Genomic DNA, 26,111 nt, shown 5'->3' on the forward strand with positions numbered 1-26,111 from the left:
TTGAACTTTCATTTTTGAAAATTTCATTTAATCATAACCTGTTAAACTAATTCCAGAAAATGTGAGTTTTAGATCAATCAGTTTATAATTAATTAATCAGTTCACAAGATAAAAAGCATTTAACAATTATTTTTATTAAAATATTCAAACAATGTTTACATTATATTCTCCTATAAATTTCAAGCAGCATTTTTATACGCCTAATCTATTAATTAGGTTGTAAACAAATTTTAAAAAAAATTAAAATATATGTACATATAAGTTTGAAAACGGAATTCAGACTCTCATTTCATAAAATCATAAGCATCATAAAAATTCATATAACTCTAATAGAAGTGCTTAAAAGAAAGAATAAACTTCTATACTAATAGTATTAGCTAATATTTAATTAAATGATTTGAAATTAATAATCAATTTAGGTTTCTTAATTAAAAAACAAATGCAATCTTTATATAATTTGATACTGTAAACCAAATTAATCAGCTGATAATGAATTAAACATGTCATAACATAAAAAGCCTCAGACAATCATTATATTTACTTATTTCACAAGATCATAAAGATTTTAAGAAATATCATTTTAATAGGCATAGATTGAATATTAATAAGCTGCTATTATACCACTTTTGTCCAATATCCAAAGGAAAATTAAAGTTTAATCTTCATGTAATTAAATATTGTAAAACAAGTAATCAGCCAATAATTTATTAAACTGTTAATAACATAAAAAGCATTAAAAAAATTATTTGCATTGAATCTTTCAAAAAGTTTTTAATTTTAATTTTTCTGAAAATTTGAATTATTAATAAACTTTCAAAGTATTTCAGAAAAAATAATAATATATGTTCATATCATTTCGAAATCAGAATGCAGATACTAATCTCACAACATAGCAAAAATACAAACAAATAAAATAATTTAAAGAAATTTATTTTAGACATTGATAAAGTTTTATTACACAAATTATAGCAAATATTCAATTAGACAATCTTAAAGTAGTTTGTCTATTTATGTACTTAATTAAAAAATGACACTTTAATCCTACTGTAAATTAATAAAGTGAAAAAATGTATCTAACAATGATTTCCTTTGAACCTTTATTTTTTAATATTTGGATTTATTAATAATCTTTTGAAATTATGACAGGAAATTTAATTTGTAATATAATCAATGAATAATGAATCGATCATTCCAAAATATAAAAAGCATTAAACAATTATTTTAATTAAAATATTCGGATAATTTTTACTTGATATTTAACATTTTTTTAAATTTCATTACTTAAAATTTAAATAAATAATAAACTTTTATACGAATTTTAGAAAAAATTAAAACGTATGAATATATGTATGATTTTGAAATTTTTATTCAGATAACCACTTCATACCGTCGCAAATCTTTAAAAAAATGATATACTTATAACTAACTATAATGAAGATATTTAAAGCAGAAACAAACTTTTAGTATGGAAATTCTAGCCGACATTCATTTACATATCCATAAAGTAAATAATAAATTAACTTAACCTACTTAAAAGGAATTAAAATGTAATATTGTTAAAAAGGATATATCTAATAATAATTAATTGATCACTTCGGTGACTTAATATTAATTTAGGGAGGAAAATTTAAACATATTTACATATGTATGTATTTATTATCTCCCTTTTACGGGTTTGAGGGCGTCCGCTCCCTTTACAGTAGGTTATAAAACCTCTTATACTACCTTAATGATACTTACTGTGTAAATTATAACATTCTAATTATATTAAATTATATGTTATCGCTTTGTCTTCACAATTATTGTCGAGATTTGCTGACTATAGAGTTTCCTTGGCTTCTGTTTCCTCTTACCATTTCCGTTAACATGAATTGACGTTTTCTTTATTTTTATCACTTCACTGTCCTTGTATAGGAGTACGCGTTTGGCCTTTCCCTACTATATGCCCCTTTCTTTCTATCATTTCTTCCAGTCTCATCATCCAGCTTGTCCCTTCTCCACTTCCATCTGCAATCGAATGTCATTGAGACTAGGGCTTTAAATAAATCAGAAGTGCAACATTTAAAAGTGTCAGAGTTCTCTTTATTAAATTAACTGGGAAATGATTTGAGAAATATGAAATTAAAAAGTAAGAGTGATACGTAAGCTACGACGATCGGCAACGCACTGGTCTCTCATATGTTATCTGATTATATCCCCACTCTTACATTATTCGGCAAAGCCCGACGAGGGTCTTTGTCCACATAAATACAATACACTTGTAATTAGCGAAACTCCTTACAGTTCGGCCTTTCCTGACAATTTCTCCGTCCTCAGAGTTGAAGTCAAATTTATGTGCAATAAATAGGTCAATAAACATTTTCGTGCAATTTAACTACAATAAATATAAGTCAGTAAAATTTCGCAAGAAAGAATGGTACAATAAGTATAGGTCAATACAATTTTAAAATTCGATATAAATACAATTAAAAACCATTTTAACCCAGCCCCTTTTTAAATCAAGCAATATTAAAATTTATATTCTAGACTTTGGATATCCACATTCGCAGATTTTGAGGTTCCCAAACACCCACGTATTTTCGCTGCGTAACCTGAAATTCGTAAATATCGGCGATCACGTATCTTTGATTTCGAAGTACCTTAATGACAACATAAGGCCCTTTAAATCGCGGAATAAGTTTCGGAGAGACGCCTTTCGTTGAATCCAAATTTCATACCATCACATAATCACCGACTTTTTTTTCGTTCCGTAGCGTCTCTTCGTTTCTTATTCGCGTTATTGACATAAGTATCTTGTGCTTTTCGTAAGTTCACCTCTGCCTTGGTACGTAAGGTATCTAAATCTCGATTTCGAATATTTACACTAGAATCAACAAATTCTTTTACATAATCGTTGACCTTTCCTCTTTGGTTGATACCAAACAATAAATTGCTAGGAGTCTCGCGTGTCGAACTATGTACTGTATTATTTAATGCGTATTCGACTTCTGTGATTACTTTCGGCCAGGTCATACCCGTCGCATGATCACAGAGCTTGCCTAACATCGGCGCTAGAGCTTTATTTGAAGTTTCAACTTGTCCATTCGCTTGAGGTGACGCTGTAGCTACCCTATGGAACACAATTTCATAATCGGACAGAAATTCCTGAAATTCTTGTGATGTAAACGCAGTACCTCTGTCTGTCGTTAAAACTCTGGACTTGCTATAATCAGAAAAATACTTTTCTAAGCATGCGATCGCTTCAGCCGACGTCGTCGATTTTGTCGGGAACAATCTCGTAAATTTACTAAACGCGTCAATGACAAGTAATGTATGTTTTTTTGCTTTTACTCTATTGTCGAAAATATCAATGTGATCCGCGTGAATGCACCCTTTTCTTATCACCCTTTGGAATCGCTCAAATTATTCCCTCGACTTTACCTGACTTCGGTGTGAAAGCGATGCATTTGCAGCAATTTTTTACGTGTTCTGAAATTTTTCTGCGCATTTCCGGAAACTAATAACACGTGCGCAGCGTTTCGTACACTTTCAAAATACCTTGGTGTCCAATTTCATCGTGATACTTAAATAAAACATTTTTCTCCATAGAAGAAGGTACATAAAACGAAAGTGTATCTCCGTTATCAATTTTGCGGTAAACAACCCGATTTCGCAATTCATATAACTTATCTTCTGCTTTCTCAATTCTACCCTTTATTTCCATTATTTTGTCGTCTTTGCTTTGGGCTACCGCCAAGTTAGTTTCAAAAAAATTATCTTCGATCACTCCCAACCAATGACATCGACTAAGCCCATCTACATGAGTCATTCTCGTTCCTGAGCGATGCTCGGTCTTGCAATCAAAGTTCTGAAGTTCTAGCATCCACGTTGAAATTCTTGGATTAATGTCTTTCTTTTTCACAGCGGGTGTCAACGAATTGCAATCAGTGACTATTTTAAACGGGATTCCATGCAAATATACGCGAAACCGCCTTAGAGCATAGATAATCAGTATCGCACCAAAACCATGCGAACTTGCATCGCAATGTAGCTCTGTCCCATGTCGTGGATCGGGGATTCAGTCAGTTTTTCTTTCAGGATTCTAAATACTGACATTTGCCTCTCTTCAAATACGAATTTCGCTCCCTTGCGTAATAGGTCGTGCAGTGGTTTGGCTAGGATTGATAACCCTTCACTATATTTACGGAAGTGCTGTGCGAGACCTAGAAAGCTCTGCACTCCCTTTACGTCCCTAGGTACTGGGAAATTAGTTACGGCAGCAATTCCTTTTTCTGAGGCCTGATGCCTTCTTCTCTAATTACATAACCCAGAAACTCAATTTTTGTCAACAAAAACTCGCACTTATCTAACCGAATCTCCATCTTAATTCCCAAAAAGACCTTAAATATTTTTTCCAAAACTATTAGATGATGCTCAACGGTTTCAGTGGCGACCAATATGTCATCCATATATACAACAATATCACCAGATGCAATTAAATCTTTTAAGACAATATTTACAAATTTTTGGAAACGACTTGGCGCAGTCTTTAGACCAAACGGCATACATAAATATTCGAACTACCGAAATTGCGTGACAAAAGAGGTATATTTTAGCGAATCCTCAGCCACTGAAAGATGGTGGAACCCATCCTTCAAGTCTAAACTACTGTAATATTTTTTTCACTGAGTACAGAGAGCAAATCTTCCATCAAGGGCAAAGGATAATTATCCTTGATAATCAGCTTATTGAGCGCACGGTAATCTATGCATATTCTGGGTTCCCTATTTTTTCTTTACTAGCATAATTGGGGACGCATATTCGAAATCGCTCACTTGAATCCACTTTTGTGCAATCAGATCACCTAGAATAATTCGCAATTTCGACTTCTCTGAATACGAAAGTCGAGTTGGGTGAAACAGAAATGGTTTATCTTCTTTTAATTTTATAACAAACTCCCCGTCGACTTTCGGTTTTTCAGGTCTGCCTTGTTTTATATAATTCTCGAGAAAAATCGATTTCAAACGCTCGCAATCAGTACTTGAGATATCCGAATTGATGTTCAGACAATCAAAATTTTCAGCCGCGAAGGCTTCTACTTCAATGTTAAGGATTTCTCGAGCAGCTTCCTCAAAACTTTCGAAGCTCTCGATCAATCTCAATCCAAATTTTCTAAAAGCATCACGGCCCAATATAATTGATTCTTTCATAGTATTATCATCTACAACATACAACTGAACATCTCTCGCACCTTTTCGCATATTTGCGTTTACGTCTACAATTCCATGAATATTTAATTTCAAATTATTAATTCTCGTATAATCGAAACAATTTGATTTTATTACCTTCATCGCCGCAGGATTCACAAACCTTTTTTTGTTAAAACTAATTGGGCTCCCGCTGTCGAGCCTGGTCGTGAAGTCCATGCTGAAGATCTCGCCTTCAAGATTAATTACGTAATTGACTGTTATTAAAAAGTCATCTTTTTCTTAATGTTGGTCTATGTTGCCTATCTCGGAGTTGAATGCTGAGTCCTGCTTATGCGATTGGTGCTTGTTGCGCTGAGGACAATCTCTAATAGTGTGCTCCATAGAGCTACATCTGAAGCAGGCTCATTTTTTCTTGCTTCCTGATCACATTCTGAAGACAAGTGACCCCATTTGCTGCAGTTGTAGCATCGAATTTTACTACGGTTCTCTTTTGTGGTTGCCTTTGAAACATCTTTGCTCTCCTTGAAAGTATTCCTAGGATTCTTCTCATTTTCGCTGGTCTGGAACCTGGGATTGAGTGTCACTTTCTCGAAAGCCAAAAGGAGTTCTTCAGCGCTTTCAAACCTCTGGATGCGTGCTTGGTTTCGCAACGTAAAGTCTGAAAGACCTTCGATAAAATAGGCAATCCTCTCCTTATCAGAAATTGGCACTGGATTGGTCATCGTGAAGGTATTCGCTGAACGATTCTCCTTTCTTCCAGGTCCTTTCCTCAAATTGTTTTCTCAGTAAGATCTTATTCGGTCGGTGGCAAAACATCTTTCTAATCTCATTCAGCAGCTGGTCTGTAGTAATCTCGATGTGTTCTGGTTTCGAGTGAAACCAGGTTAGGGCCTTACCCTTCAATTTAGAACCAATGAGCACCCTGGTTAAGTCATCTTCAAGTCCATATGTTGACTTCAGAAGTTTCACTTGCCTTTCCCAGCTTTCGAACACCCCACTACTTCCATCAGAGGTGCAAAGGAGCTCACCAGTGGCTGTGATGCTCATTTGCGGGGTTCCGAAAGTACTCGAACTTGGTGTCGGCACTCGAGCACTGCTTCTTGACGTTTCAATTTGACTTCGGATTTCAGCTAATCTGATGGCTTCCCTGTCGCGTTCTCTCGACTCGTCTTGCAATATGGCCGAATCTGAATTTGTACGTGACAATCGTTCCGTAATCCCGAAATTTTCACGAAGACCTTCAAGCTCTTTTCTGGCCCTTTCCAATTGACGAGCTAACTCTTCTCTCTCAGATCGGATAACGCTCAGATTCTCTTCTTGATCCAGCTGGTTTTGTCTTAGGGCGGCATTTTTCAATTCTACAATCTCCCGCTTAGCCGCTTCCAGCTCAGCCATTAGGGTATCATTTCCATCTCGCTGACTGATAATGAGCGTCCTTCCTTAGCGTGTCCCCTTTTCCGGCAGCATTCATTCCCAATTCCTGATACGAGGAACAATCAGGATCCACCTCCAGGAAGCGAGCTATCAGCTCGGCCTTATTCCCTTTACTAACTTTACTACCTTATACCACCTATTATACTAAGATTTCACGATTTTTTCCCATCTTTCATCCCCCTCTTTAGCTATCAGTTCATTCTCTAACTCTTGCCATACTCTGACATCTGCTCTTATATCGCATTCCCTCCTCCTCTGTTGTCTCTCTTCCTCCCACCTTAATTCTTCTGTGTTACCCCTATTCTCTTTGTTTACTACTTTCCGTAGACAAGCTTATGCTATCCTGCTTACCTCTCCGCTTTTTAGCTTCTCCTCAAACTTCCATGCTCTCTTCATTTGTCTAATAACCATTTTACACCTACCTGATTCCTCCCTCAACATATATAGTGGATAGCTCCAGCTCATTCCCCATCTCAAGAATCTCTCCTGCATATTTTCCACCCTCTTGTGCTCCTTCCATCCCCAGATCTCCTCTCCGTAACTTAGGACTAACCCTTATCTTAGTCTCTTCACATATCTCCTTTATCCTCTCGACCAGCCCTTCATCCACCCCCCTCTCTTTCATAACCTGCCATAACACCTTTCTGTTTACCGAGTCAAACGCCCGCGCCGCTTTAAAATCTATAAATAAGGCCACTAGTTTTCCTTTCTTCCTCCCTACGTTCCTTTTCACTAAATAATTAAGTCCGTAGATGTTGTCTACAGTTCCCATCCACTTTCTAAAGACCATCTGATTATGTGGAATGATCCCTTTCTCTTCCAATTCCCTTTCTAATCTCTTTCTGAGTATCTCCATACATATTTTATAGCCTACCGGCAAAAGTGTGATTCCCCTATACTCCTCCACCTTCTTTCCCTCTCCTTTTTTAATTATCGGTACCACCAACCCTGTCCTCTACTCCTTAGGCCATCCTTCTCCTCTCCAAACCTTGTTGCATACCTACCACATTTCCTTTCTCACCCCTTCTCCTAAAAAACCTCAAAACCTCGTTCTCAATATTGTCCTCTCCTATTGCCTTGTTTCTTTTGAGCCTCGCTATCGCTCTATTCACTTCCTCCCTACTTATCCCGTTATCAATATCATCTTCCCCTTCTATTACCTCGCTCATTTCACCTAATACCTTATTTTCCACTCCTCCTAACAGTCGCTTGAAGAACAGGGTCCACTCATCCATCTCGATTGCCTCATTGAGGCCCTTCCTTCCCCCTCGAACACTATTTATCACCTCCTATTCCCTCCCTGATCGCCTTTTCCTCTTCCCCTGGCCTTACATCTTCTTTTATCCTCTCTGTTAGCTCTTTTATCTTTTCAAGGCGTATGTCTACGTCCTCTCCTTCCAATCATCCAATCTCCTCATTCTCCATTCTTTCCATGAATTCTCTCAATTTATCCTCCCCCCATCTACCCATTTTCACTTTCCTTTCGCCAATTTTTTCCTTTTTTCAATACGCCGCTTCGATCCTGAGCATTTCAATGTCGCTATTAGCGGAAAGTGTTCGGAGCCTGTTTCATTACCTACTTCCACTTTATCCATTCTTTTCCCTATACTTTCTTCTGCTAAAATGTAATTTATCACTCTCTCCCCTCCACCCACAAACATCACTTCCCCTTCATCTCCCCTTATATTTCCATTGCAGATAAACCACCCTTCCTTCCTAACAGGTTCAAAAGAGTTTTACCCTCTCGATCTATCTCCTTGTGCTTGGAATTTCTTCGGAAAGTTTCGCTCTCTTCATCCCACATCTTCCCACCCCCTAACTCCCGTGTCCACGCGTTAAAGTCTCCTCCTGTCAAGACCAGCTCTTCATTCCTTTCTTCCATCCATTCCCTTAATACTCTCCAACCTTCTTCTTTCTCTCTCTTTCTATACACACAAACGATGGTCACCCTCTCTCTTCCTATCTTTATTCTTCTCACCATCACGCCCTCCCGCTCTTCTTCTCTCTCTTCCATTCTTACATCTTCCATCAGCTCCTTTTTAACCTCTGGCACCTTCCCTTCCATCCCCCTTCCCTTCTCATGTTCTTTCCTCGATTCTTGCATTGGCCACACATACCCTTTCGGCAACTTTCGTTTCAAGCCCTTCCAATCCTTTTCATCTACCCACGTTTCACTCAGCATTACGACGTCCCGCTTTCCAATAGCCTCCCAGAACCCCTCGTTCTTGATTTTCTGTCCTGACACATTCCAGAAAGCTACACTTACTCCTCTCTTCTTGCCCTTCCCCCTCCTTCTTCCTGTGCTCAGTTTTTCTTCTCTGGTGGAAACCCCGCCTCGTGCCTCCTACTCTCATTACCTTTGTATACCCTTCTTTCATGCATTGATCCCTCTACTCTCAATTCTTCTCTCTCATCGTCCCAGATCAACTTCACCCCATTCACCCACACCCTGTCTTTCCCTATTCAAACATTACCCCCTTCCTCCTCTCTATCCATGCTTTCTGTTCGATCATCCATTTCCTCTTTCTCTCTCTCCATGTCAGGTCCTCTTCAATTCGTTCACTTCTTCCACTAAGTACCCTTTTACTTTCCATAATTTCTCGCTTCTCCTTCTCGCTTCCCACTTTCACTATGACATACCTGTTTTCCCTTGTGTTTCTCCCTATCACCTTTACCGCCTCCACTCTCACCTGAGCCCCAATATCGTTCATCAGCTTCTCTTCTTCTTCCTTTCCTGAATCACTTTCTACTTTCATTCCTTTAATTACTATATTTCGCTTTTTTTCTCTCTCTTCTCCTTCTAGTCTTACTTCTATTTCATTCAGTCGCCTGCGCATTCTCTCATTTTCCTCCTGCAGTTTCTTATCATTCCCCTTGACTATGTCTTCTACTCCCACCTTTTCCTTTTTTTCCACTCCCGCATTCTAGTTTCCTGACCCTCTCATCCCATGCCTTTCTTATTTTTTCACTTCCTTCCTGACTTCTTCCCTATGCGTCGTCCCTCTGTCAAACCCTTTGTAGGTTTCCTCTCTGAGGCCTCTGACGAGTTTCTCGAGGCCTTTTAGACTACGCCTCCCTACCCTCCTTTCAGGTGGAGTTCTCTGTCTACTCTTTTTGATCGGTTTCTCATTTTCCCCTTCCTCATCTAGTTGGTCTGTAACCCTTTTGTTATCTTCCGACTTCTCCCCTTCGGTACTCGTGGTCGGTGGTTGTCGCCACTTCTCAAAAAACACCTTCGCGTTCGTACTATGTAAACTGTGCCATCTTTGTAGCCTTTGCAAGTTGGTCGGTCTGCCTCGTTTTGCTTGCTACTCCCCCCCCCCCTTAACGAGCTTCTCAAATACCTCTGCCTCATCACTACTTACATTACTGCCAGTACTACCTTCTACGTCCTCGCTCGCCTCAGCCGTTTGCATAGTTTCACTAGTTAATCCCGACCCACTCTCTGTATCCGCCTCCTGCTGCACTCTCGCTGTCATTTCTGGACTTCGTGTCACCGGCTCGTCTGCCAGGTATTCTTTCCTACGTCATGTTTTCTTTTCGCTCGCTTTCATTCGCTCACGCCACTCGATCAATCTAAATCTAAAGTCACCACTCTAACAAGCACTCAAAATCTCTCTCTCTCACTATAACTCACCACTCTCAAACTATTAAACTTTCTCTTCTTATTCAACCAACCCTCACACTCCCCTGTCGCTCACTCTACGTGAAAACACCACTTTCCACAACCGTCCACAACCGTTCCCGAACTAAAAATCCTTCTTTTCCACTTTTGACAATTATATCAATGTCGCCGCCTTTCTACCAACCCCTTCACTCTCACTTATTCCTTGGCCCTTTAATACTCTACTCAACGCCCTATCTCCTCTTTAGAAGTTTGAAAGAAATAATAAATAATCGATAAATTTTTGGAAATGCTTCCATAGTTTATAATATTTTAAATCTATGCAAAGCCTCTTAAATTCCTGAAAATATTTTTAATTGAATGGAATTTTTCTTCAAATTTTGAAACATTCAAAATGTAAAAAAATTACCTCAAAATCTTCCAAAAGTTCCTAAGAATTTGAATAAAATTATAAAAGATTTTTGAATATTTCAGCTGTGCCAACAAAAAATCTAGATTTACAAATATATATTTTCCAGGATTTTACAAATGATAGGAAAAATTCGACCCCTTTTAAAATATATTTATGACTTCTACAAGTTTTGCAGAATTAATTTTATGAATGTTCGGAAATGGTTCTAAATTATAAAATATATTTAATCTAACAAATACAAGCTAAAATTTAACGATTCAAACTCTGGACACTTGCGTCTGCAGACTTCAGAGCCACTACACTGATTGTTCAGACTCTAAACAATGTAAGTCAATCTACTTTATCTTCAACAGAAGTAAAATAATCGGCGTATCATAACATCCCACCAACAACATCAAACTTTGAAGCACTCAACTAGGAATTCTAAGAACCGCTATATTGTCTTTTACATCAATCAACTTTATAGTTAATTAATTTATTCAGTGATCTGCATCCTTCTACTGTTAACGACTGCAGGAAAACCCATCAACAGATAAGCATGTACTCGCTTGTCCCATACTAATTCAACATGCCGCAAACCATGCAGCAACTGGATATTTTATATAGGAATGCAATTAACATATGTTACTGATTACGCCCACATAATGAACGGTAATTAAATTGTATACAATCTAAGACTATGAAATAATCACAAATAAAATTGGTAAGTAATAAAATAATTAAATAGTTACAAATGCGTAATAGATGTATCTGCATCTAGAACCCAAAATTAAGACATTGTCTATGAAAGAGGAAGAGAAGAGTAACGAAATTAATCAAGATTAATGCCAAAATCAATATCAAAAAGCTTATTCCTAAAAAAACCCCCAGAAACACTTCTGGTGGTTGCATTTGCGTTCTGAACCGTCCTACTGTTAATTTAAATTTCGATGTACGAACCGCTCGGATAAAGTCACGGTATTTTGAACAATTGTGAAACATACTTCAAGGAAGAACCGCCTTGTATAAAGTCACGTACCTCTTGCATCCATCGTGATATAGTATAGTGTTAAGTATAAACAAAGCCCCTTCGGCTTTTTGTATAATTGTTATCTTTTTGAATTTATACATCACACATTTCCCTTATGATTGACGAAGTAACAACGATCCCACAATAAATAATTGTCAGGCTTTACCAATCTAACTTAATCAGCCCTTTAACCTCCCTTACCTATCCGATTCTCAACCTACCCTCGCCTTTTTGCTCGGGACGTTACAGAGACTTGGCGCAGAGATCTGCCAGAGTTCAATGGCAGCAACGCTAGTTGGGTTTTGTTTATCAGTATGTATCGAAAAACGAGAGAAGCATGCGGTTTCACGCCGGCCGAGAATATGATGCCATTACAGAAGTGCTTAAAAGGTAATGTTTTTGAAGCCGCCAGAACTTGTTAATAACGAGTCACTAAATCGGTTTATCGAGATGATTCTATGAGCCTGAATAAATTTGTGAATTGGATTAAAAATGAAGCGGCCGTCCGGGTTAGTATAAGTTATCGGATGACACGCGATGGAAACTATTAAGAAGAAACGGGCATGTTTTTGTTGTCCCTTAATTAATTATAGACTTCGAAAATGTTTGCGTAAAACTTGCAGAAATAGTGGATGTAAATTGAAACACCATCCTTCATTGCATAACGATAAGAAGATAAGGAGTAACTCCAAACCGGAAGATCCTATTCAGCAATAGATAATGATAAATCTTCGGATAAAACTGAAAAGGACACTGGCAGGGAAAATGTGTTATCTGCAAGTAAAAAGAGAAAGAGTGCTGCTGTGAGTTCATCGCGACGTGGTACAACGCAAGCTCCGAAGGAAATGGGTCACGATTAGTTAACGTTGAGATTATAGGATCTTCTGGAAGAACATATCTTCTTCAAGATGTACGAAGAACGAACGCGCTAAGACTTCCAGAATAATCAATGAAAAATGATCCTTAAAATAACCCCATCTAAAAAATTTGAATATTCCGGACTTGGAAAATGCTACTCCAACAATAATTAGCCAAGATAATCTGCATCTGAAAAAGATGAAAAGTGATAGGTAAAAATGGCTTGTCATACGCACCTTTCATGCCTCTTAGCTGGATGGTATACCGGCCATATGACGCAGGACGAGTGGGCAAGGCGTACACATTGTTCATTTATGGGAATAAAGGAGAGGTAGAATTAAATAAATTATTAAGACATATTTGGTCTACGGAATCTTTTGGAGTTATGCCAACAGTAAAAACTCTAAGGTCAGTAGAAAATCATAGGGCAAGAGAAATCTTAGAACAAACGAATCGATAGGGTTCTGAAAGATAGGAAGTGGGGTTTCTCTGGAAAAAAGATAAAGAAATCCTGCCAGAGGGTCGACGTCTTTCGATTGAGAGAAAAATGCCTCGTAATCCTGAATTTGGAGAAATGTATAATGTAAATATTCAAGCCTAATTAGATAAAAAAAAAAGATTGACTCACGAGGAAACAGCAAAAAATGGTGATAGTGTGTTATTTGCCGCATTTCGCAATGGTGAATCTTTATAAAAAACAGGAAAATTACTAATCTTTTTCGATGCAACAGCAAAAAGTCGTGGCAAGAGTTTAAACGGTCATCTTTTGAAAGGGCGTGACTTGTCTAATTCCGTACCCTGAGTATTTTTCAGATTCCGGAAAAGAAAAATAGCCTTCGCAGGAGATTTACGCGAAATGTTTCACCAGGTTCAAATGGAAGAGGTTTGGTCTTCTAGCTGTACTAACGATTCAAGGCAACGTACTGAAGAAGTACCTTTGGCGATTGGGCGCCGACTGGAATGAGACGCTTTCAGATGACCTGAAAAAAAAAGGTTTTTATGGCTGAAAGAAATACATTGTGCGGAGACGCTAAGGATACCACGTGGTTACTCCTAGGAATTGGAGCGAGTTCACAACGTTTAGTCGCATGTATTTGCCGATGCCAGCATGCAGGCCAAACAGCAGTGCCCTACCTTCCTCTGAATGGAAATTATGAAACAAGTACAACATTAGTTATAGCCAAAACTAGAGAAGCCCCTATGAAGATATTGACAGTTCCGAAATTGGAACTACATAGTGCTGTAATAGCAACCAGACTCAAAAATATCCTCCTTTAGTAGCACATCGGATTGTGCAGATTGTAGATTCGATGTACACGGAAGACTGGAGATGGGTGCCTTCAAAGAATAACGTAGCTGACGAGGCGTGCAGGACTACACTTCGAAGGGAACTCCAGAGTTCAAGTCGCTGGTTTACCCGGCCTGAATTTTTTCTTATGATGGAGGAAAACTGGCCTATTCAGAAACAATAAAAAGGTGCCACCGAAGAGTCTACAGAGTTTCGTGATAAGTGTCGAGAATGGATTAATTGACGTCAGAAGATTTTCATACTGGCTGAAGTTGGTTCGTATCTTGTCTTGGTTACAACGATTTATTGATTACTGAAGAAAGACTAAAAAAAGGCAGTAGTAGTAGTATCTTAAAACAAGCTGAACAAGAATCGTTTTCTGATAAATGAAATCGACTAAAAGGCAAAAAAGAGCTGAATTTTTCATCAAAGATACTTAACTTGACGCCATTTCTGTCGGACGTATTTTAAGAAATATCTGGTCGCATCGAAGAGAATGAAGACACAGGCCAGAGATCTTTACAGTCAAGAATTTTGGACAGTTAGCCACCGATAGTCAGATTACTAATCCAGCATTGCCATCTAAAGGTTGATTATAATGGCAGAGAACGGGTCATCAACGTCATGAGAGAGAAATATTAAATCACCAATATCCGGTCGGCAGTTCGTGGAACTTCTATCGTGTACGTCAGCATAGAAGAGAAACAACAGCTTTTCCGCGAATGGCACCACTACCACCGCCAAGACTCCAACAAAATTGTAGACCTTTTAAAAACAACGGAGTAGGCTACTTTGGTATGGGGTTTGGTTTACCTGACTGGTAGTACGTGCTCATTTAGATATAGCTGCATCTCTCACCACAGATTCAATGATAATATCACTCTGCCATATGATGGCTCGACGGTGTAAACCCAGACAAATTCACTGTGATATTGGCACAAACCAAAGGGGCGCATCAGAAGAGCTACACAAATCTATTGAGAAATTAGATCAGAATGATATTCTTCTTCAAGTCCACATATGGGAGGTTGTTGTGAGAGGTTGGTGGGTTCAGTGGGAAAGTCTCTATCAATCACGCTGAAAGAAAGAACCCCTTAAAAAGAAATTCGACAAACTCTGATGGCTGAAGCCGAACACTCATTTCACTGCGTACCTTTAACATATGTATCAGATGACCCAAGCGATGACAGAAGCCTGACTCCAAACGACTCTATTAATTACAACTGGAGGAGTCCATGAAGTAAATGGAGCACCAGGTTATTTTCCTAATGGGGCATGCTTCGCAGACAATGGCAAATTTCTTAACGTTTAGCAAACCAATTCTGGCAACGCTTGATTAATCTTCGAGGGAAGTGGCACCGAGGACAACCAGACCACAAAATAGATGATATCGTGATAATTCGGGATTACAACGGACCTCGGAATCAATGGAAGGGACAAGTTTCATCGGTGTACCCTGGAAAGAAAGGCCGTGTGCGAGCAGCCAATATCCATACGGTTACGGGCCTGTAGCAAAAATAGGTCCCCTAAATTCATTTTTAGTTTTACCGCATTATAATTCTCATTTATTAAATGTAAACTGCTTGAGGCTTTAAAAATTAGCAATGTTTATCACATTGCTTTTCTCATGTATAACCAGTAACTCTATATATAAGTGAAAACCTCGTAATGAGCAGTATCCGGAGCTCTCCCGCTAATTCTCTTATATTAATGTCCCTTCTGTTAATCAAGATCCACTAGAAAACTTATTCTGCAATATCAGGCAAAACGGCTTTTTGAACACCAACTCTACTTGTTTTCAAATTACCGCTGCGTTAAAAATGTTCTTGTCAATAGCATATCACAAGCTAAGAGCAGAAAAGCAATTGTAAAGATGGTAACTATACTCCAATGGGCAAATTACGCGAGTTCCTAACAGACGATTACGATAAAAATGACTTTATCGGAAGTAGATATTTCGCTTACTGAAGAAAACAACCATTCAGGTACAAAAATGGATAATTTACCTTTGATGATAGTTACGATCTTTCGAGAGTTGCCAAGGAATTATTAGCCAGTATTCAAATACCAGATAGTTGTCAGACATGTAAGCAGGCGTTCTTTCGTATTTTTTGTAAAGATTACACTTGCGAGAAACTGATTGTAGAAAGATGTTTCCACATAATAACAAACGCATTCATAAAAAAAATCGATTCAAGTACCTGTTCAAATTCTTGACGAACCTGGGTTTCATGGGATACCTAACATATCTCAAGATGTTCAAGTTCCAGCTATTCATTCAGAGCATTCTACAGGCCATAAATAGAAAATTATGAAATTTATTGAATCCAAAATTAATTATTATCAACGCTATACGTAATTCACTCTTTGAAATTCATTACACCTGAATGTACTTTAAAAAATTTTAAATAATTGATTTAACTAATGTTCTTTTGCTTGTTTTCTTTTAGCTTTCACATTGGAGAAACTAAAATTCTTTACTGAATTCAAATGACCAATAGTTTATGTATTTTCTTCTCATCAAAAAATAACATTTCAATACATTTTTTCAAATATCCTGGCCAAAGATATTTTATATTTATATCTGGCGTTACGTTATATGTTCCCTAATCAAGTATTTTGTAATTAAAATGTTTTATTATTTTTATTTAAGTAACTATAATAATTAAATAATAGGTGAATATTTTTTACGAACACATACTTCATTAAAATTTATTATTTACCTCTTTTCATGAATTGGAATTTTTACAGATAATACAAAATGTCACTGCAAGTAATTTTTAAATAAATTAGGTGTTTATTGAAAACAATTCCTTTTATTTCATTATTTATGATTAAGAAATTAAAAAAATTGGACATTTTGAATTTGACGCCAAAAGTGTCCAAAGTTTTCATGAAAAACTGCTGCCATAATTGAGCAACTATTTTCACAGTCACTCAACGATATACTAAATACTAAATGTGATTCCCGTGTAACTAAAGTCGAGTGGACCAAAGTGATAGTTTTTCTTAATATAGAAAAAGGATCACATCTTTTGTTTGAAAAATGCGCTTAACATGTTTAAATATCTCGCAATAATAATCTACCTTAACTTTATATGGATGGATGTAAAGAATTATTCATAGATAATATTTTGACAATTAATGGTTTTAAGCAACTTTAAAATAATATACCGTTCTACTATGTCGTATGTATTTTTAATAAAAAATTATAATTTTCAGATTTCACAATTGAAAGATTATGAACAATTGTTTATTCACTTGAATAAAATATTAGTATTGTACTCAATAACCCACAAAAACTTTTTGGAATTTCATTTAGAAATCTAATTTGTGAACAGTTTTTGTGATGCTTCCGTTGATTTACAAAAAAAGTTAATGGCCTAATGGTTGAAGAGTTTGGTGGTTTTAGGCTACAAAATCAAGGGGCCTGTTGAAACCACCCTTCCTGTTCATGTACTGCCTGTACTTTCGTTTTAAGATAACGTGTACGGCTCCCACGTCGTTACCCTCCACTCTCTTACCTTTGGTTGAATCGAAACCACAGAAACCCATCAGACGCATCATGTCTTGTTCTTCAGGAGTTTTACCTTGCAAATCAGCCTCTAAAATATTATAATGAAAACACTAATTATTTACTTTGTACGATATAATTTAATTATATTGCTAAATAAAATAGATTTAGAAAGCAGTATACCTGTAATTATTGGACGCTCCGCGGGTTTAAATTTTGGTTTAACACGCTCTCTTGATCGAGATTTACTGTAAGATCTTCTGTGCCTTTCGCGATCTCGTTCCCTATCTCGTTCTCTTGATTTAACCCTATCTCGTTCTACCGACCTGCAATTAAATACTCAAAAAATGCAACTTTTCTTCGTATTATATTGGTACTTAGTATTGCGCAATAATTTACAAATTCTCCATATGCAAAATTTGCACGTCGAAAAAAATTCCTTCACTGAAAATGGTACATTTAGAAGTTCTTGGATTTGTTTAACCTTTAAAGGAAATATCACACATGAGCTCTTAATTTTAGAACACTCAAAGCGGTAATTTTGTCAAAAAATCTTGTTTAATTTTACTAGTCTAGCTGGTAATATATGATACGTTTTAATGAAAAACACTTCCGAATTGCAGGTAATTTTATTTGTTTTTTATTAAATAAAATGCTTATAAATAATATTTTCTAAATAATCGTAAAAATTATGCTAACAATATTTTTTGTAATGCTTTTTCACGTAAAAACTTACTTTTAAAACTTTTTTATGTTTTTCGCAAACAAATTTATTTTCTGTAAATGTTATTAATTTTTTTTATCATTTTTACCAATTATATTTAAAAATAGACGTATTAACAAGGTTTTTAAAATTAAAAATGCTATTTTTTCGAAAAACATGGTAAAGTTAAAACAAGTTATTTTTTAAGTGCAAAAGACACTAAAAACATTATTTGCATAATTTCTTTAAGATTATTAAAGGAAATTATAAAAAATTTAATTCATAAGTAAATAAAAGCGCAGACAGCAAGAATCCAACATTTAACCTTTCAGCTATGAAGCCGAAGCGCTACCGCCTCTTCGGAATTTGCTTTGGAAAATTAATACTCAGGTAAATGAGCTTTAATTACAAAAATTAAGACCAAAAATAAAATTAACAATTGGAAGTCTCTCCTTACAAGTTTAATGATCCAGATAGTATAAGTGGGTCGCCAATATAAAATGCCGTACCTTCTTCTCCTTTCACGTGATCGTCTTCTTCGTCGATCTCGATCTCTTTCTCTGGATCGATCCCTTCGTCGGCCGGGCGATGGAGTACGACTTCGTCCCATTCTTTAGCATTCAAATTAAATATTTTTTAAATGGATCCCTTTAGACACATGTTTCTGTATTTAAAAATTTATTCTGAACACTTTATACATTAGGGTGGCCATTAAATCGGAAATTCCGAAATGACCAGGACTTTTTTGGAGACTAAATTGCTATTAATTTTTAGTAGAAGGAACTTTACAATTAATTTGTTGGTCACTTGATATGAAATAAAAATATGCAATTTTGAGTGAGCTTGATTTAAAGTTTTATATTTTTAGTTTGTCTGCTTAATATTGCAGACTTTAATTAAAACAGATAAATAAGTTTCTTAATTTCTAGTTCGTTGGCATTCGATAATGAAAATTAGGGTGTGCTCATAGATCAAGTGCTCGGGTTTTATATAATTTTCGACCTCCCAGCCTCAAACGCCTACGTCCCACGAAAATTTAGAAAAAATGACAGGGAACGCACGTATTGGAACGTTTACTCAGACGTATCACAAAAACCCCTAGATATTCCAACAATTCCGTCCTTCACAGAGAATTCAAATTACCATACAATTCAGAGTATATTAAAGAAACTGCCATTAAATTTCATGAATCTGCATCACTGTCACCTTTCGAACATATTTACTCTTTAGGGAAATATAATTTTGATCCTCTTCTCAAACATGCGATGCCAAAAGACTTCCTCATGAAATAAATCAATCAACAACTTTCAAAAAGTCCGCTTTTGGGATTTTTCTCCACACATAACGAACGTCACTTTAACTACCAGTCATGTACTCTTAGATTGTGAAATAATGCCCAAGCGGGTAAAGCATAAGAACTTGTTCCGGTTCGATCATTCTTCGCGGATATCATTAATGGCAAATGCGCGACCGGCGAGGCTTCGTCGCGCCGGCCGCCTATTCCTGTGCATTGCATCTCACAAGAGGGGGTGATGTTTGGGGCCCCCCATCCCCATCCACCCTTTCGCATTAGAACGTCATATGTTGATTAATTTGACTTAATTTTTTTCTGTATATATACAGTACTGTCTTCGACAAGATAAGCAAGCGAGCCGCTGACAACGCTAGTATCGATGGCTGAACTTCCTGTCGGCAGATTGAAATACAATCTCATGGTCTTCATTAGTGTGGTTCAAAAATAAATTGCAAAAATTTGTCACTCTAGAGGGCAAGCCATACGCCCAAAAAGTTTCCATTTCCCTGAAAAGAAAATCCAAATTTTTTTCGCAATTCAAATATTACACTCTCTTTCATTTTGAAAAGCCTGAGAACAAATACATATGAAGCCAGTGCTGTACGCGTAAAAAAATTTCAAGACGGATTAACCACTGCCCTTCAGACAGGGCCTTAAGAGCCCTTAAATATTTTTGTCTCATTTTTTGCATACACCCCATCTAAATAACCATATCTCGTATCAAATAGAGACGGGTTTTCGATTAAATAATTATATTTTGTGTAATCCCTAACGATATAAATCTCTGCGTATTCTCTAGCGAAATAGCTTGGCCCATTTGAGACTATAAGCAGAGTCGATTGGAAGCAATTTAGTCTCGGAGATAGTCTGAGAGATTTGGGTCCTTTTCATGGTCCTTTTATGAGTGGTGCGATGGTAATATAATGTTCCTTTTGTATTCGTCACGTACGGGGCGGGCAGAATTTTTTTACAGTAGTTGACCGTCACTAATCCCACTCTTCCTTTTCAAATTTCTCTTCAAATTATTAATACTTTTTTTTAATTGATGAATTTTCTCATTATACTTATTTATAATTATAACTTATTTGCTAATGAACTATTTTCTAGTAGAATTAAAAAATGTTGTCTTTTTTGGCGTATCTCATTCCATTTACGAGAAACGTCGTAATAATTGCAATTTTAAGCATTTAAAAAAAAGTTAGATATCTGAAATCATCGAAACCCGTAGATTCCGATTTATTATGTTTTAGGCTGTTAACTATGAAATTAAAAAAAAATCTACTTCTAAATTTTAATCCGAAAGCTTAACAAAGGACCCTTGAGTGTCGGCTACTCTCTTGTTATAGCCCCTCTGCTTGTTATTTATGATCGAATTCTTATTTCAATTTCAGCCTCGCTGCTTTTTACTTATGATCGTATTTCTATTTCAATTTCGGAAAGGACATTTTAAAACCTTTAGAACATTTAAAAGAACTACCTGTACCTTTGAATATATCTACCTGAGTGCATGCGGAGAATTTTTCTGAGCTTCTCTAACCCTAGAGAACCTTTAGAATATACTCAGAGATTTCTTTCGGTAGGGATAGTCAAAAAAGTAAATACCAATAGAGAACAATATCAGTAACACTCAGTGACAGCTGTACTTCCTTTTTAAATTTGTCTTCAATTTATAATTAATCTACGAATAGAAATCGCAGAGAATATGCTAAAGATTCTCAAGGCTCTGAGAAGGTCTGAGAAATTTTCAGCAGGCAAGCAGGTAGATATATTTAAAGGTCCAGGTAGCTCGTTTAAATGTTTTGAAGGCTTTAAAATGTCCTTTCCAAAATTGAAATAAAAATACGATCATAAATAACAAGAAGAGGCTAAAATTGAAATAAGAAGTCGATCATAAATCACAAGCAGAGAGGCTATCTCAATAGAGTAGCCGACATTTAAGGGTCCTTTGTTAAGGGCATGTGATACTTCGTCGTGTAGTCAATCGGGTATAGTTCCCCCGGCTTTTTTCCACAAAAATGAATATTTTAAAAAACTGAATTCAGAGATGCTATAAAATATCATAACGGACGTCCCTGGATTCTTTTTTGAGGGATAATAACCAAAACAAATTTATTGTGCTAAATAAAAATTTTATGCACGTGCATCATTTTAAGGTTAGGGTTATTTTTCAACTCTATCATTCCGAAAGCATGTCCGTTAGCATGTTTTTTATCATTTCCCAAATTTTTAAGACAAAATATTTATTATCCCGGTAACAAGCATTGAATTCAGAAAAATTAAGAATTTGTATTCCTATGAATACGCGATTTTTCCTCCGTCTAAAAACCCCCCAACGGGAACCGAAAAAGTGCCAATCCTATTCCTCTCAATCGACTTAAGTAACATTTAACGAAAGCATTTATTTAACCTATTTTTCATTATTAAATCTTTTTATAACATATAAATTCGAAAAATATTCGAATTTATATTTATTTATATTTTAATAATCTATTTAAACGTCTTAAAAAATGCAAAAAAGAAATCTATGCAAACGTGTGAATTTAAATAATTTTAACTCTAGAGAGGCAGAGTTGAATTGGTGAGAATTAAAATTTCAGAATTTACATTCCGCATGAAGAAATTAAAACAACTTATTACACATATATTGTGAATTTATTAGAAGGAATTAAATAACATCAAAATATGACCACTTCTGGGGAATAAAAAATATTTCTGTGAGGTGCGTTACCGGTACAATTAGAAGGAATTAAATATAATGAAAACACGTTCTCTTTGGGAGAATAGAAAACTGTGAGGCGGTCGGTATGGAAATAGAAGTGAATAAGTTTAGGAGGTATCTTATTCTTATCGTGGCATTTTAGACAGATGAAAAAATCGTGCATTCAAAATAATACAATAATCTTCACTTTTGCGCTGAAATCTGAAAATATCAATTTTTCTCTATTCTACGCTTATTATCAGGATTCTAGAAAAAAAGTCAGGGGAACCTAAAACTGGTAAAATCGATAATTTTCTAAGTATCACATGCCCTTAAGCTTTCGGATTAAAATTTAGAAATAGATTTTTTATTTTAAAGTTAACAGCCTGAAACATAAAAATTCAGAATCTACGGGCTTCGATTTTTCAGATATAACTTTTTTTTAAGTGTTTAAAATTGGAATGAATGAAACGCATCTCGTAAATGGAATGTGATACGCCCAAAAAGACAACATTTTGAATTCAACTAGAAAATTGTATATTAGTATATAAATCATAATTATAAATAAGTGTGATGAGAAAATTCATCAACTAAGAAAAAAAGTGTTAATAATTTGAAGAAAAATTTAAAAAGGGAGAGTCGGGTTAGCGACGGCCAACTACTGTAAATAACTGCATGCTTGGTACGTGACGAATACAAAAGTACCATTATATTACCGTCGCACCACTCTTAAAAGGGGTCATAGCCCGACTCGCACTATTACCTGCTTAAGTGGGCAGTATCCATTTCATCGCGGTGTACCATTTCGTCTTACCCTCTCCTCTCGACTTCTCCTCACGTCCCTGACTGAGCGAGATTGCTGCGCCTGGCTTTGTCAGCGGGGGGGGGCCCCTTTGTCATAATGAGGCATAAAATGCTATACATAAAAATGCTATAGTTTTGCAATCACCAAATTAAAAATATTATATTCGGAATCTATGTTTTTTTTGCGATTCCAACGATATGTATCTTGCAATTAAAATATTGAAATTAAATCAAGTTATGGCAGATATTAGTTTGTTTTGACCCTGACTAGATAGCATTATGGAATTTTCCGCAGAATAGTTGAAAATGCATCAGTTTATTTGGCAGAAAATTCGCCTATTGACAATTAAATAGAATATACGCATTTTTATCCAACTGCCTAGAAGAATATTATACTTGAAACCAAGTACCTGAATTTTTAAGCTTGGTTTCAATTATAATATTCTTCTAGGTAGCTGAGTGAAAATCCGTATATTCTATTAAATTGTCACCAGACGAATTTTCAACCAAATAAACTGATGCATTTTCAACTATTCTACGGAAAATTCCATAATGCTATCTAGTCAAAGTCAAAACAAACTAATATCTGCCATAACTTATTTTAATTTCAATATTTTAATTGCAAGTTACATATCGTTGGAATCGTTAAGAAACATAGATTCCGAATATAATATTTTTAATTTGCTAATTGCAAAACTATAACATTTTTATGCATGACATTTTATGCCTCATTACGAGAAAGGGGCCCCCGCTGGCAAAGTCCGGCATAGCAATCTCACTCAGTCTGGGACGTGAGGAGAAGTCGAGTGGAGAGGCTAAGACGAGCAGGTACACCGCGATGAAATGGAAATCGCCCGTTTAAGTGTACCCCCACCATTGCTACCCCTCATTTGCCTCTACCTAGTGCATCTCGCGTCGGATTTAGAGGCGGGTATACCGGAGATTTTGAAAATAGTATCCATTGTACTTATAATCCCTTTGTATTCGCAATGCTCATTCATAAACTGAAAAAAAATTTGCATTAAATCAAGTAGGCTAATTTACTTGCCTGATTCTACTTGAAAGAAGCAAGTATTTTCTTTTTACAATGGACCGATTTTCTTGAATCAAGAAAATAATAGAATCCGGACAACTATTTGAATCTAGAATATATTTACTCTAAGAAAAAAATAATTTAATTAATTTGTTCCATTATACTTATTTGCATGAAGTTTAATCAAATATTCAATTAAGAATAATATATTCTCATGATAAGTAATTAAAACTCTAACAAAATGTTTCTTGACCCAAGTAAATTCATATACTTATTTTGACCACTATTTTAATTGAAACAATGTTCATGTACTTGAGACTAGAAAATGAATGTATTTAGCGAAGAAATAATTTATCTTAGAATTATGCTTGAATATGTTCCTTCAAATAATTATTAATTTGAAACGAATGTCAGATTTACTTCGAAGATACCTATGTTATTAAGATAGAAACGCATCAGTTTTTTCAACATAAGAACTGTAGACTTGATACCATAGCCATCGCACACATACTATGCAAATTAATATATTGGTCTAAATTAATTTACCTCTTACTGCATAAGTATCTTATTAAATATAATCATCGACAAGTTCTCATGGTATGAAGTTGGTTCTCTTCGCCGCTAACAATTATTTTGAAATTCAATAATATTTATAAAATTCAAAACATTGATGCACATAAACAATTTTATTTATTCAAATGTCGACAGTAATTTGCAACTTTGATAAACTATTAACTCTAGGCTGACACACAAATCAAATCACTTATAAATCTTTAAAAAAAAATTATAAGTTTATTGCGTCGGTAAGTTTTTGGTTGTAAGAAATTAAAATTTTCATTTAGATTTGAAAAAAGTGTTTTTAATTTTGAAATAATTACGCAAGACTCAAAAGTCATTCCATTCTTAAAATTATTAAAAGGTTATAAATCTACTGCGTCTATAATTTTCTCCGCTTATTATTTGTATATTTTAATCTACTCAAAATTAAACCATTTCGAATTTATTTAACCGTGAAACATTTTTGTGAATCGGAAAATTACTGGGAATTTTTTTCCTCGATTAAAACGGCCACCCTGAAATTATTTTTGTGTAGTGTGCAAAGTCACAAAGAATCATCCAAACTTGAAAATAACAATAAATATTTCTGCTAAATACAGGAATTCTTTATTCAATAAAAAAATAATATTTTTTTGGATTCGACTACATTAAAATTGATTTCTAAAAAGTTAAAAATTATGTTATGTGAACCTTATTTAATTTAAATTAGAGTTGGAAGACATAATTGTATTTTGTTTATACAGAATTTTCGTGTTCGATAATAGCAGTTTGAAAATCACAAAAATGACAAAATGCATGAAAGTTATAAGTAAAAAAAATAGTTTTGAAAATATAAAATGATCATGTCTTATTTTAATTTAAACTAAATAAGTTTTAGGCAACAGATTTTTCAACTTTAAATAAATTTTTCCTTGTTGAAACCAAATTCCTTTATTAAGGAGGAATTTTTTAAATAATTTTTTATTTTATATTCTTACTTGCTATCTGAAATAGTGAATATCTTGTTTTATATTTTCATGTTATTAATTGGAAATGCAATAAAATAATTGAGAATGCAAGGAGGAAGCAAGTATCGAGCACTTTTTTAAATAGGTAATATTTAAACTAGCGATCAATTTTTTCTAATTATTTTAAATTATTTTTTTAGGAATTGTTATTTCAAATTAAAAACTGAGTTAAGGGCATGTGATACTTAGAAAATTGTCGATTTTACCAGTTTTAGGTTCCCCCGACTTTTTTTCTAGAATAATAAATATTTTGTCTTAAAAATTTGGGAAATGGTAGCGAACATGCTAACGGACGTCCCTACATACTTTTTTTGTGGGTTAATTCAAAAAAGTTTTAATTGAGCAAAATGTGATTAATTTGCATAGCGCCCCTACCGAAAAGAATCTTTGAGTATATACTAAAAATTCTTTAGGTCAAAGAATCCCAGAGAAATTCTCCGAAGGCACTCAGGTAGATATTTTTAAAGGTCCAGGAAGCTCGTTTAAATGGTCTAAAGGCTTTAAAATATCCTTTCCGAAATTGAAATAAGAACACGATCATAAATAACAGACAGAGACGCTATCTCAATAGAGTAGCCGACAGTCAAGGGTCCTTTGTTAAGCTTTCGGATTAAAATTTAGAAGTAGATTTTTTTAAATTTCATAGTTAACAGCCTAAAACATAATAATTCGGAATCTACGGGTT

General features: G+C 35.3%; 1 protein-coding gene across 4 annotated transcripts in view; it reads right to left on the reverse strand.

Annotated features, from left to right (window-relative positions):
* The window catches only part of LOC117182953 (U4/U6.U5 small nuclear ribonucleoprotein 27 kDa protein), a 68,678-nt gene that overhangs the window by 16,088 nt on the left and 26,479 nt on the right, over positions 1 to 26,111 (reverse strand). For 2 of the 4 annotated variants that reach the window (XM_033376074.1, XM_033376081.1), the window contains exons 2-4: positions 18,542 to 18,643; positions 17,513 to 17,655; positions 16,996 to 17,420 (exon numbers count right to left, since the gene is read on the reverse strand). In XM_033376074.1, the coding sequence (XP_033231965.1) occupies positions 17,224 to 17,420; positions 17,513 to 17,655; positions 18,542 to 18,642 (441 nt within the window). In that variant the 5' untranslated portion in view covers position 18,643 and the 3' untranslated portion in view covers positions 16,996 to 17,223. Of the gene's footprint in view, positions 1 to 1,654; positions 2,008 to 16,995; positions 17,421 to 17,512; positions 17,656 to 18,541; positions 18,644 to 26,111 lie in introns of those variants that run through there. The other 2 variants (XM_033376090.1, XM_033376096.1) reach the window with 2 other exon arrangements.

This window comes from Belonocnema kinseyi, chromosome 1, assembly GCF_010883055.1.
Source record: "Belonocnema kinseyi isolate 2016_QV_RU_SX_M_011 chromosome 1, B_treatae_v1, whole genome shotgun sequence".
NCBI classification, from domain to species: Eukaryota; Metazoa; Arthropoda; class Insecta; order Hymenoptera; family Cynipidae; genus Belonocnema; species Belonocnema kinseyi.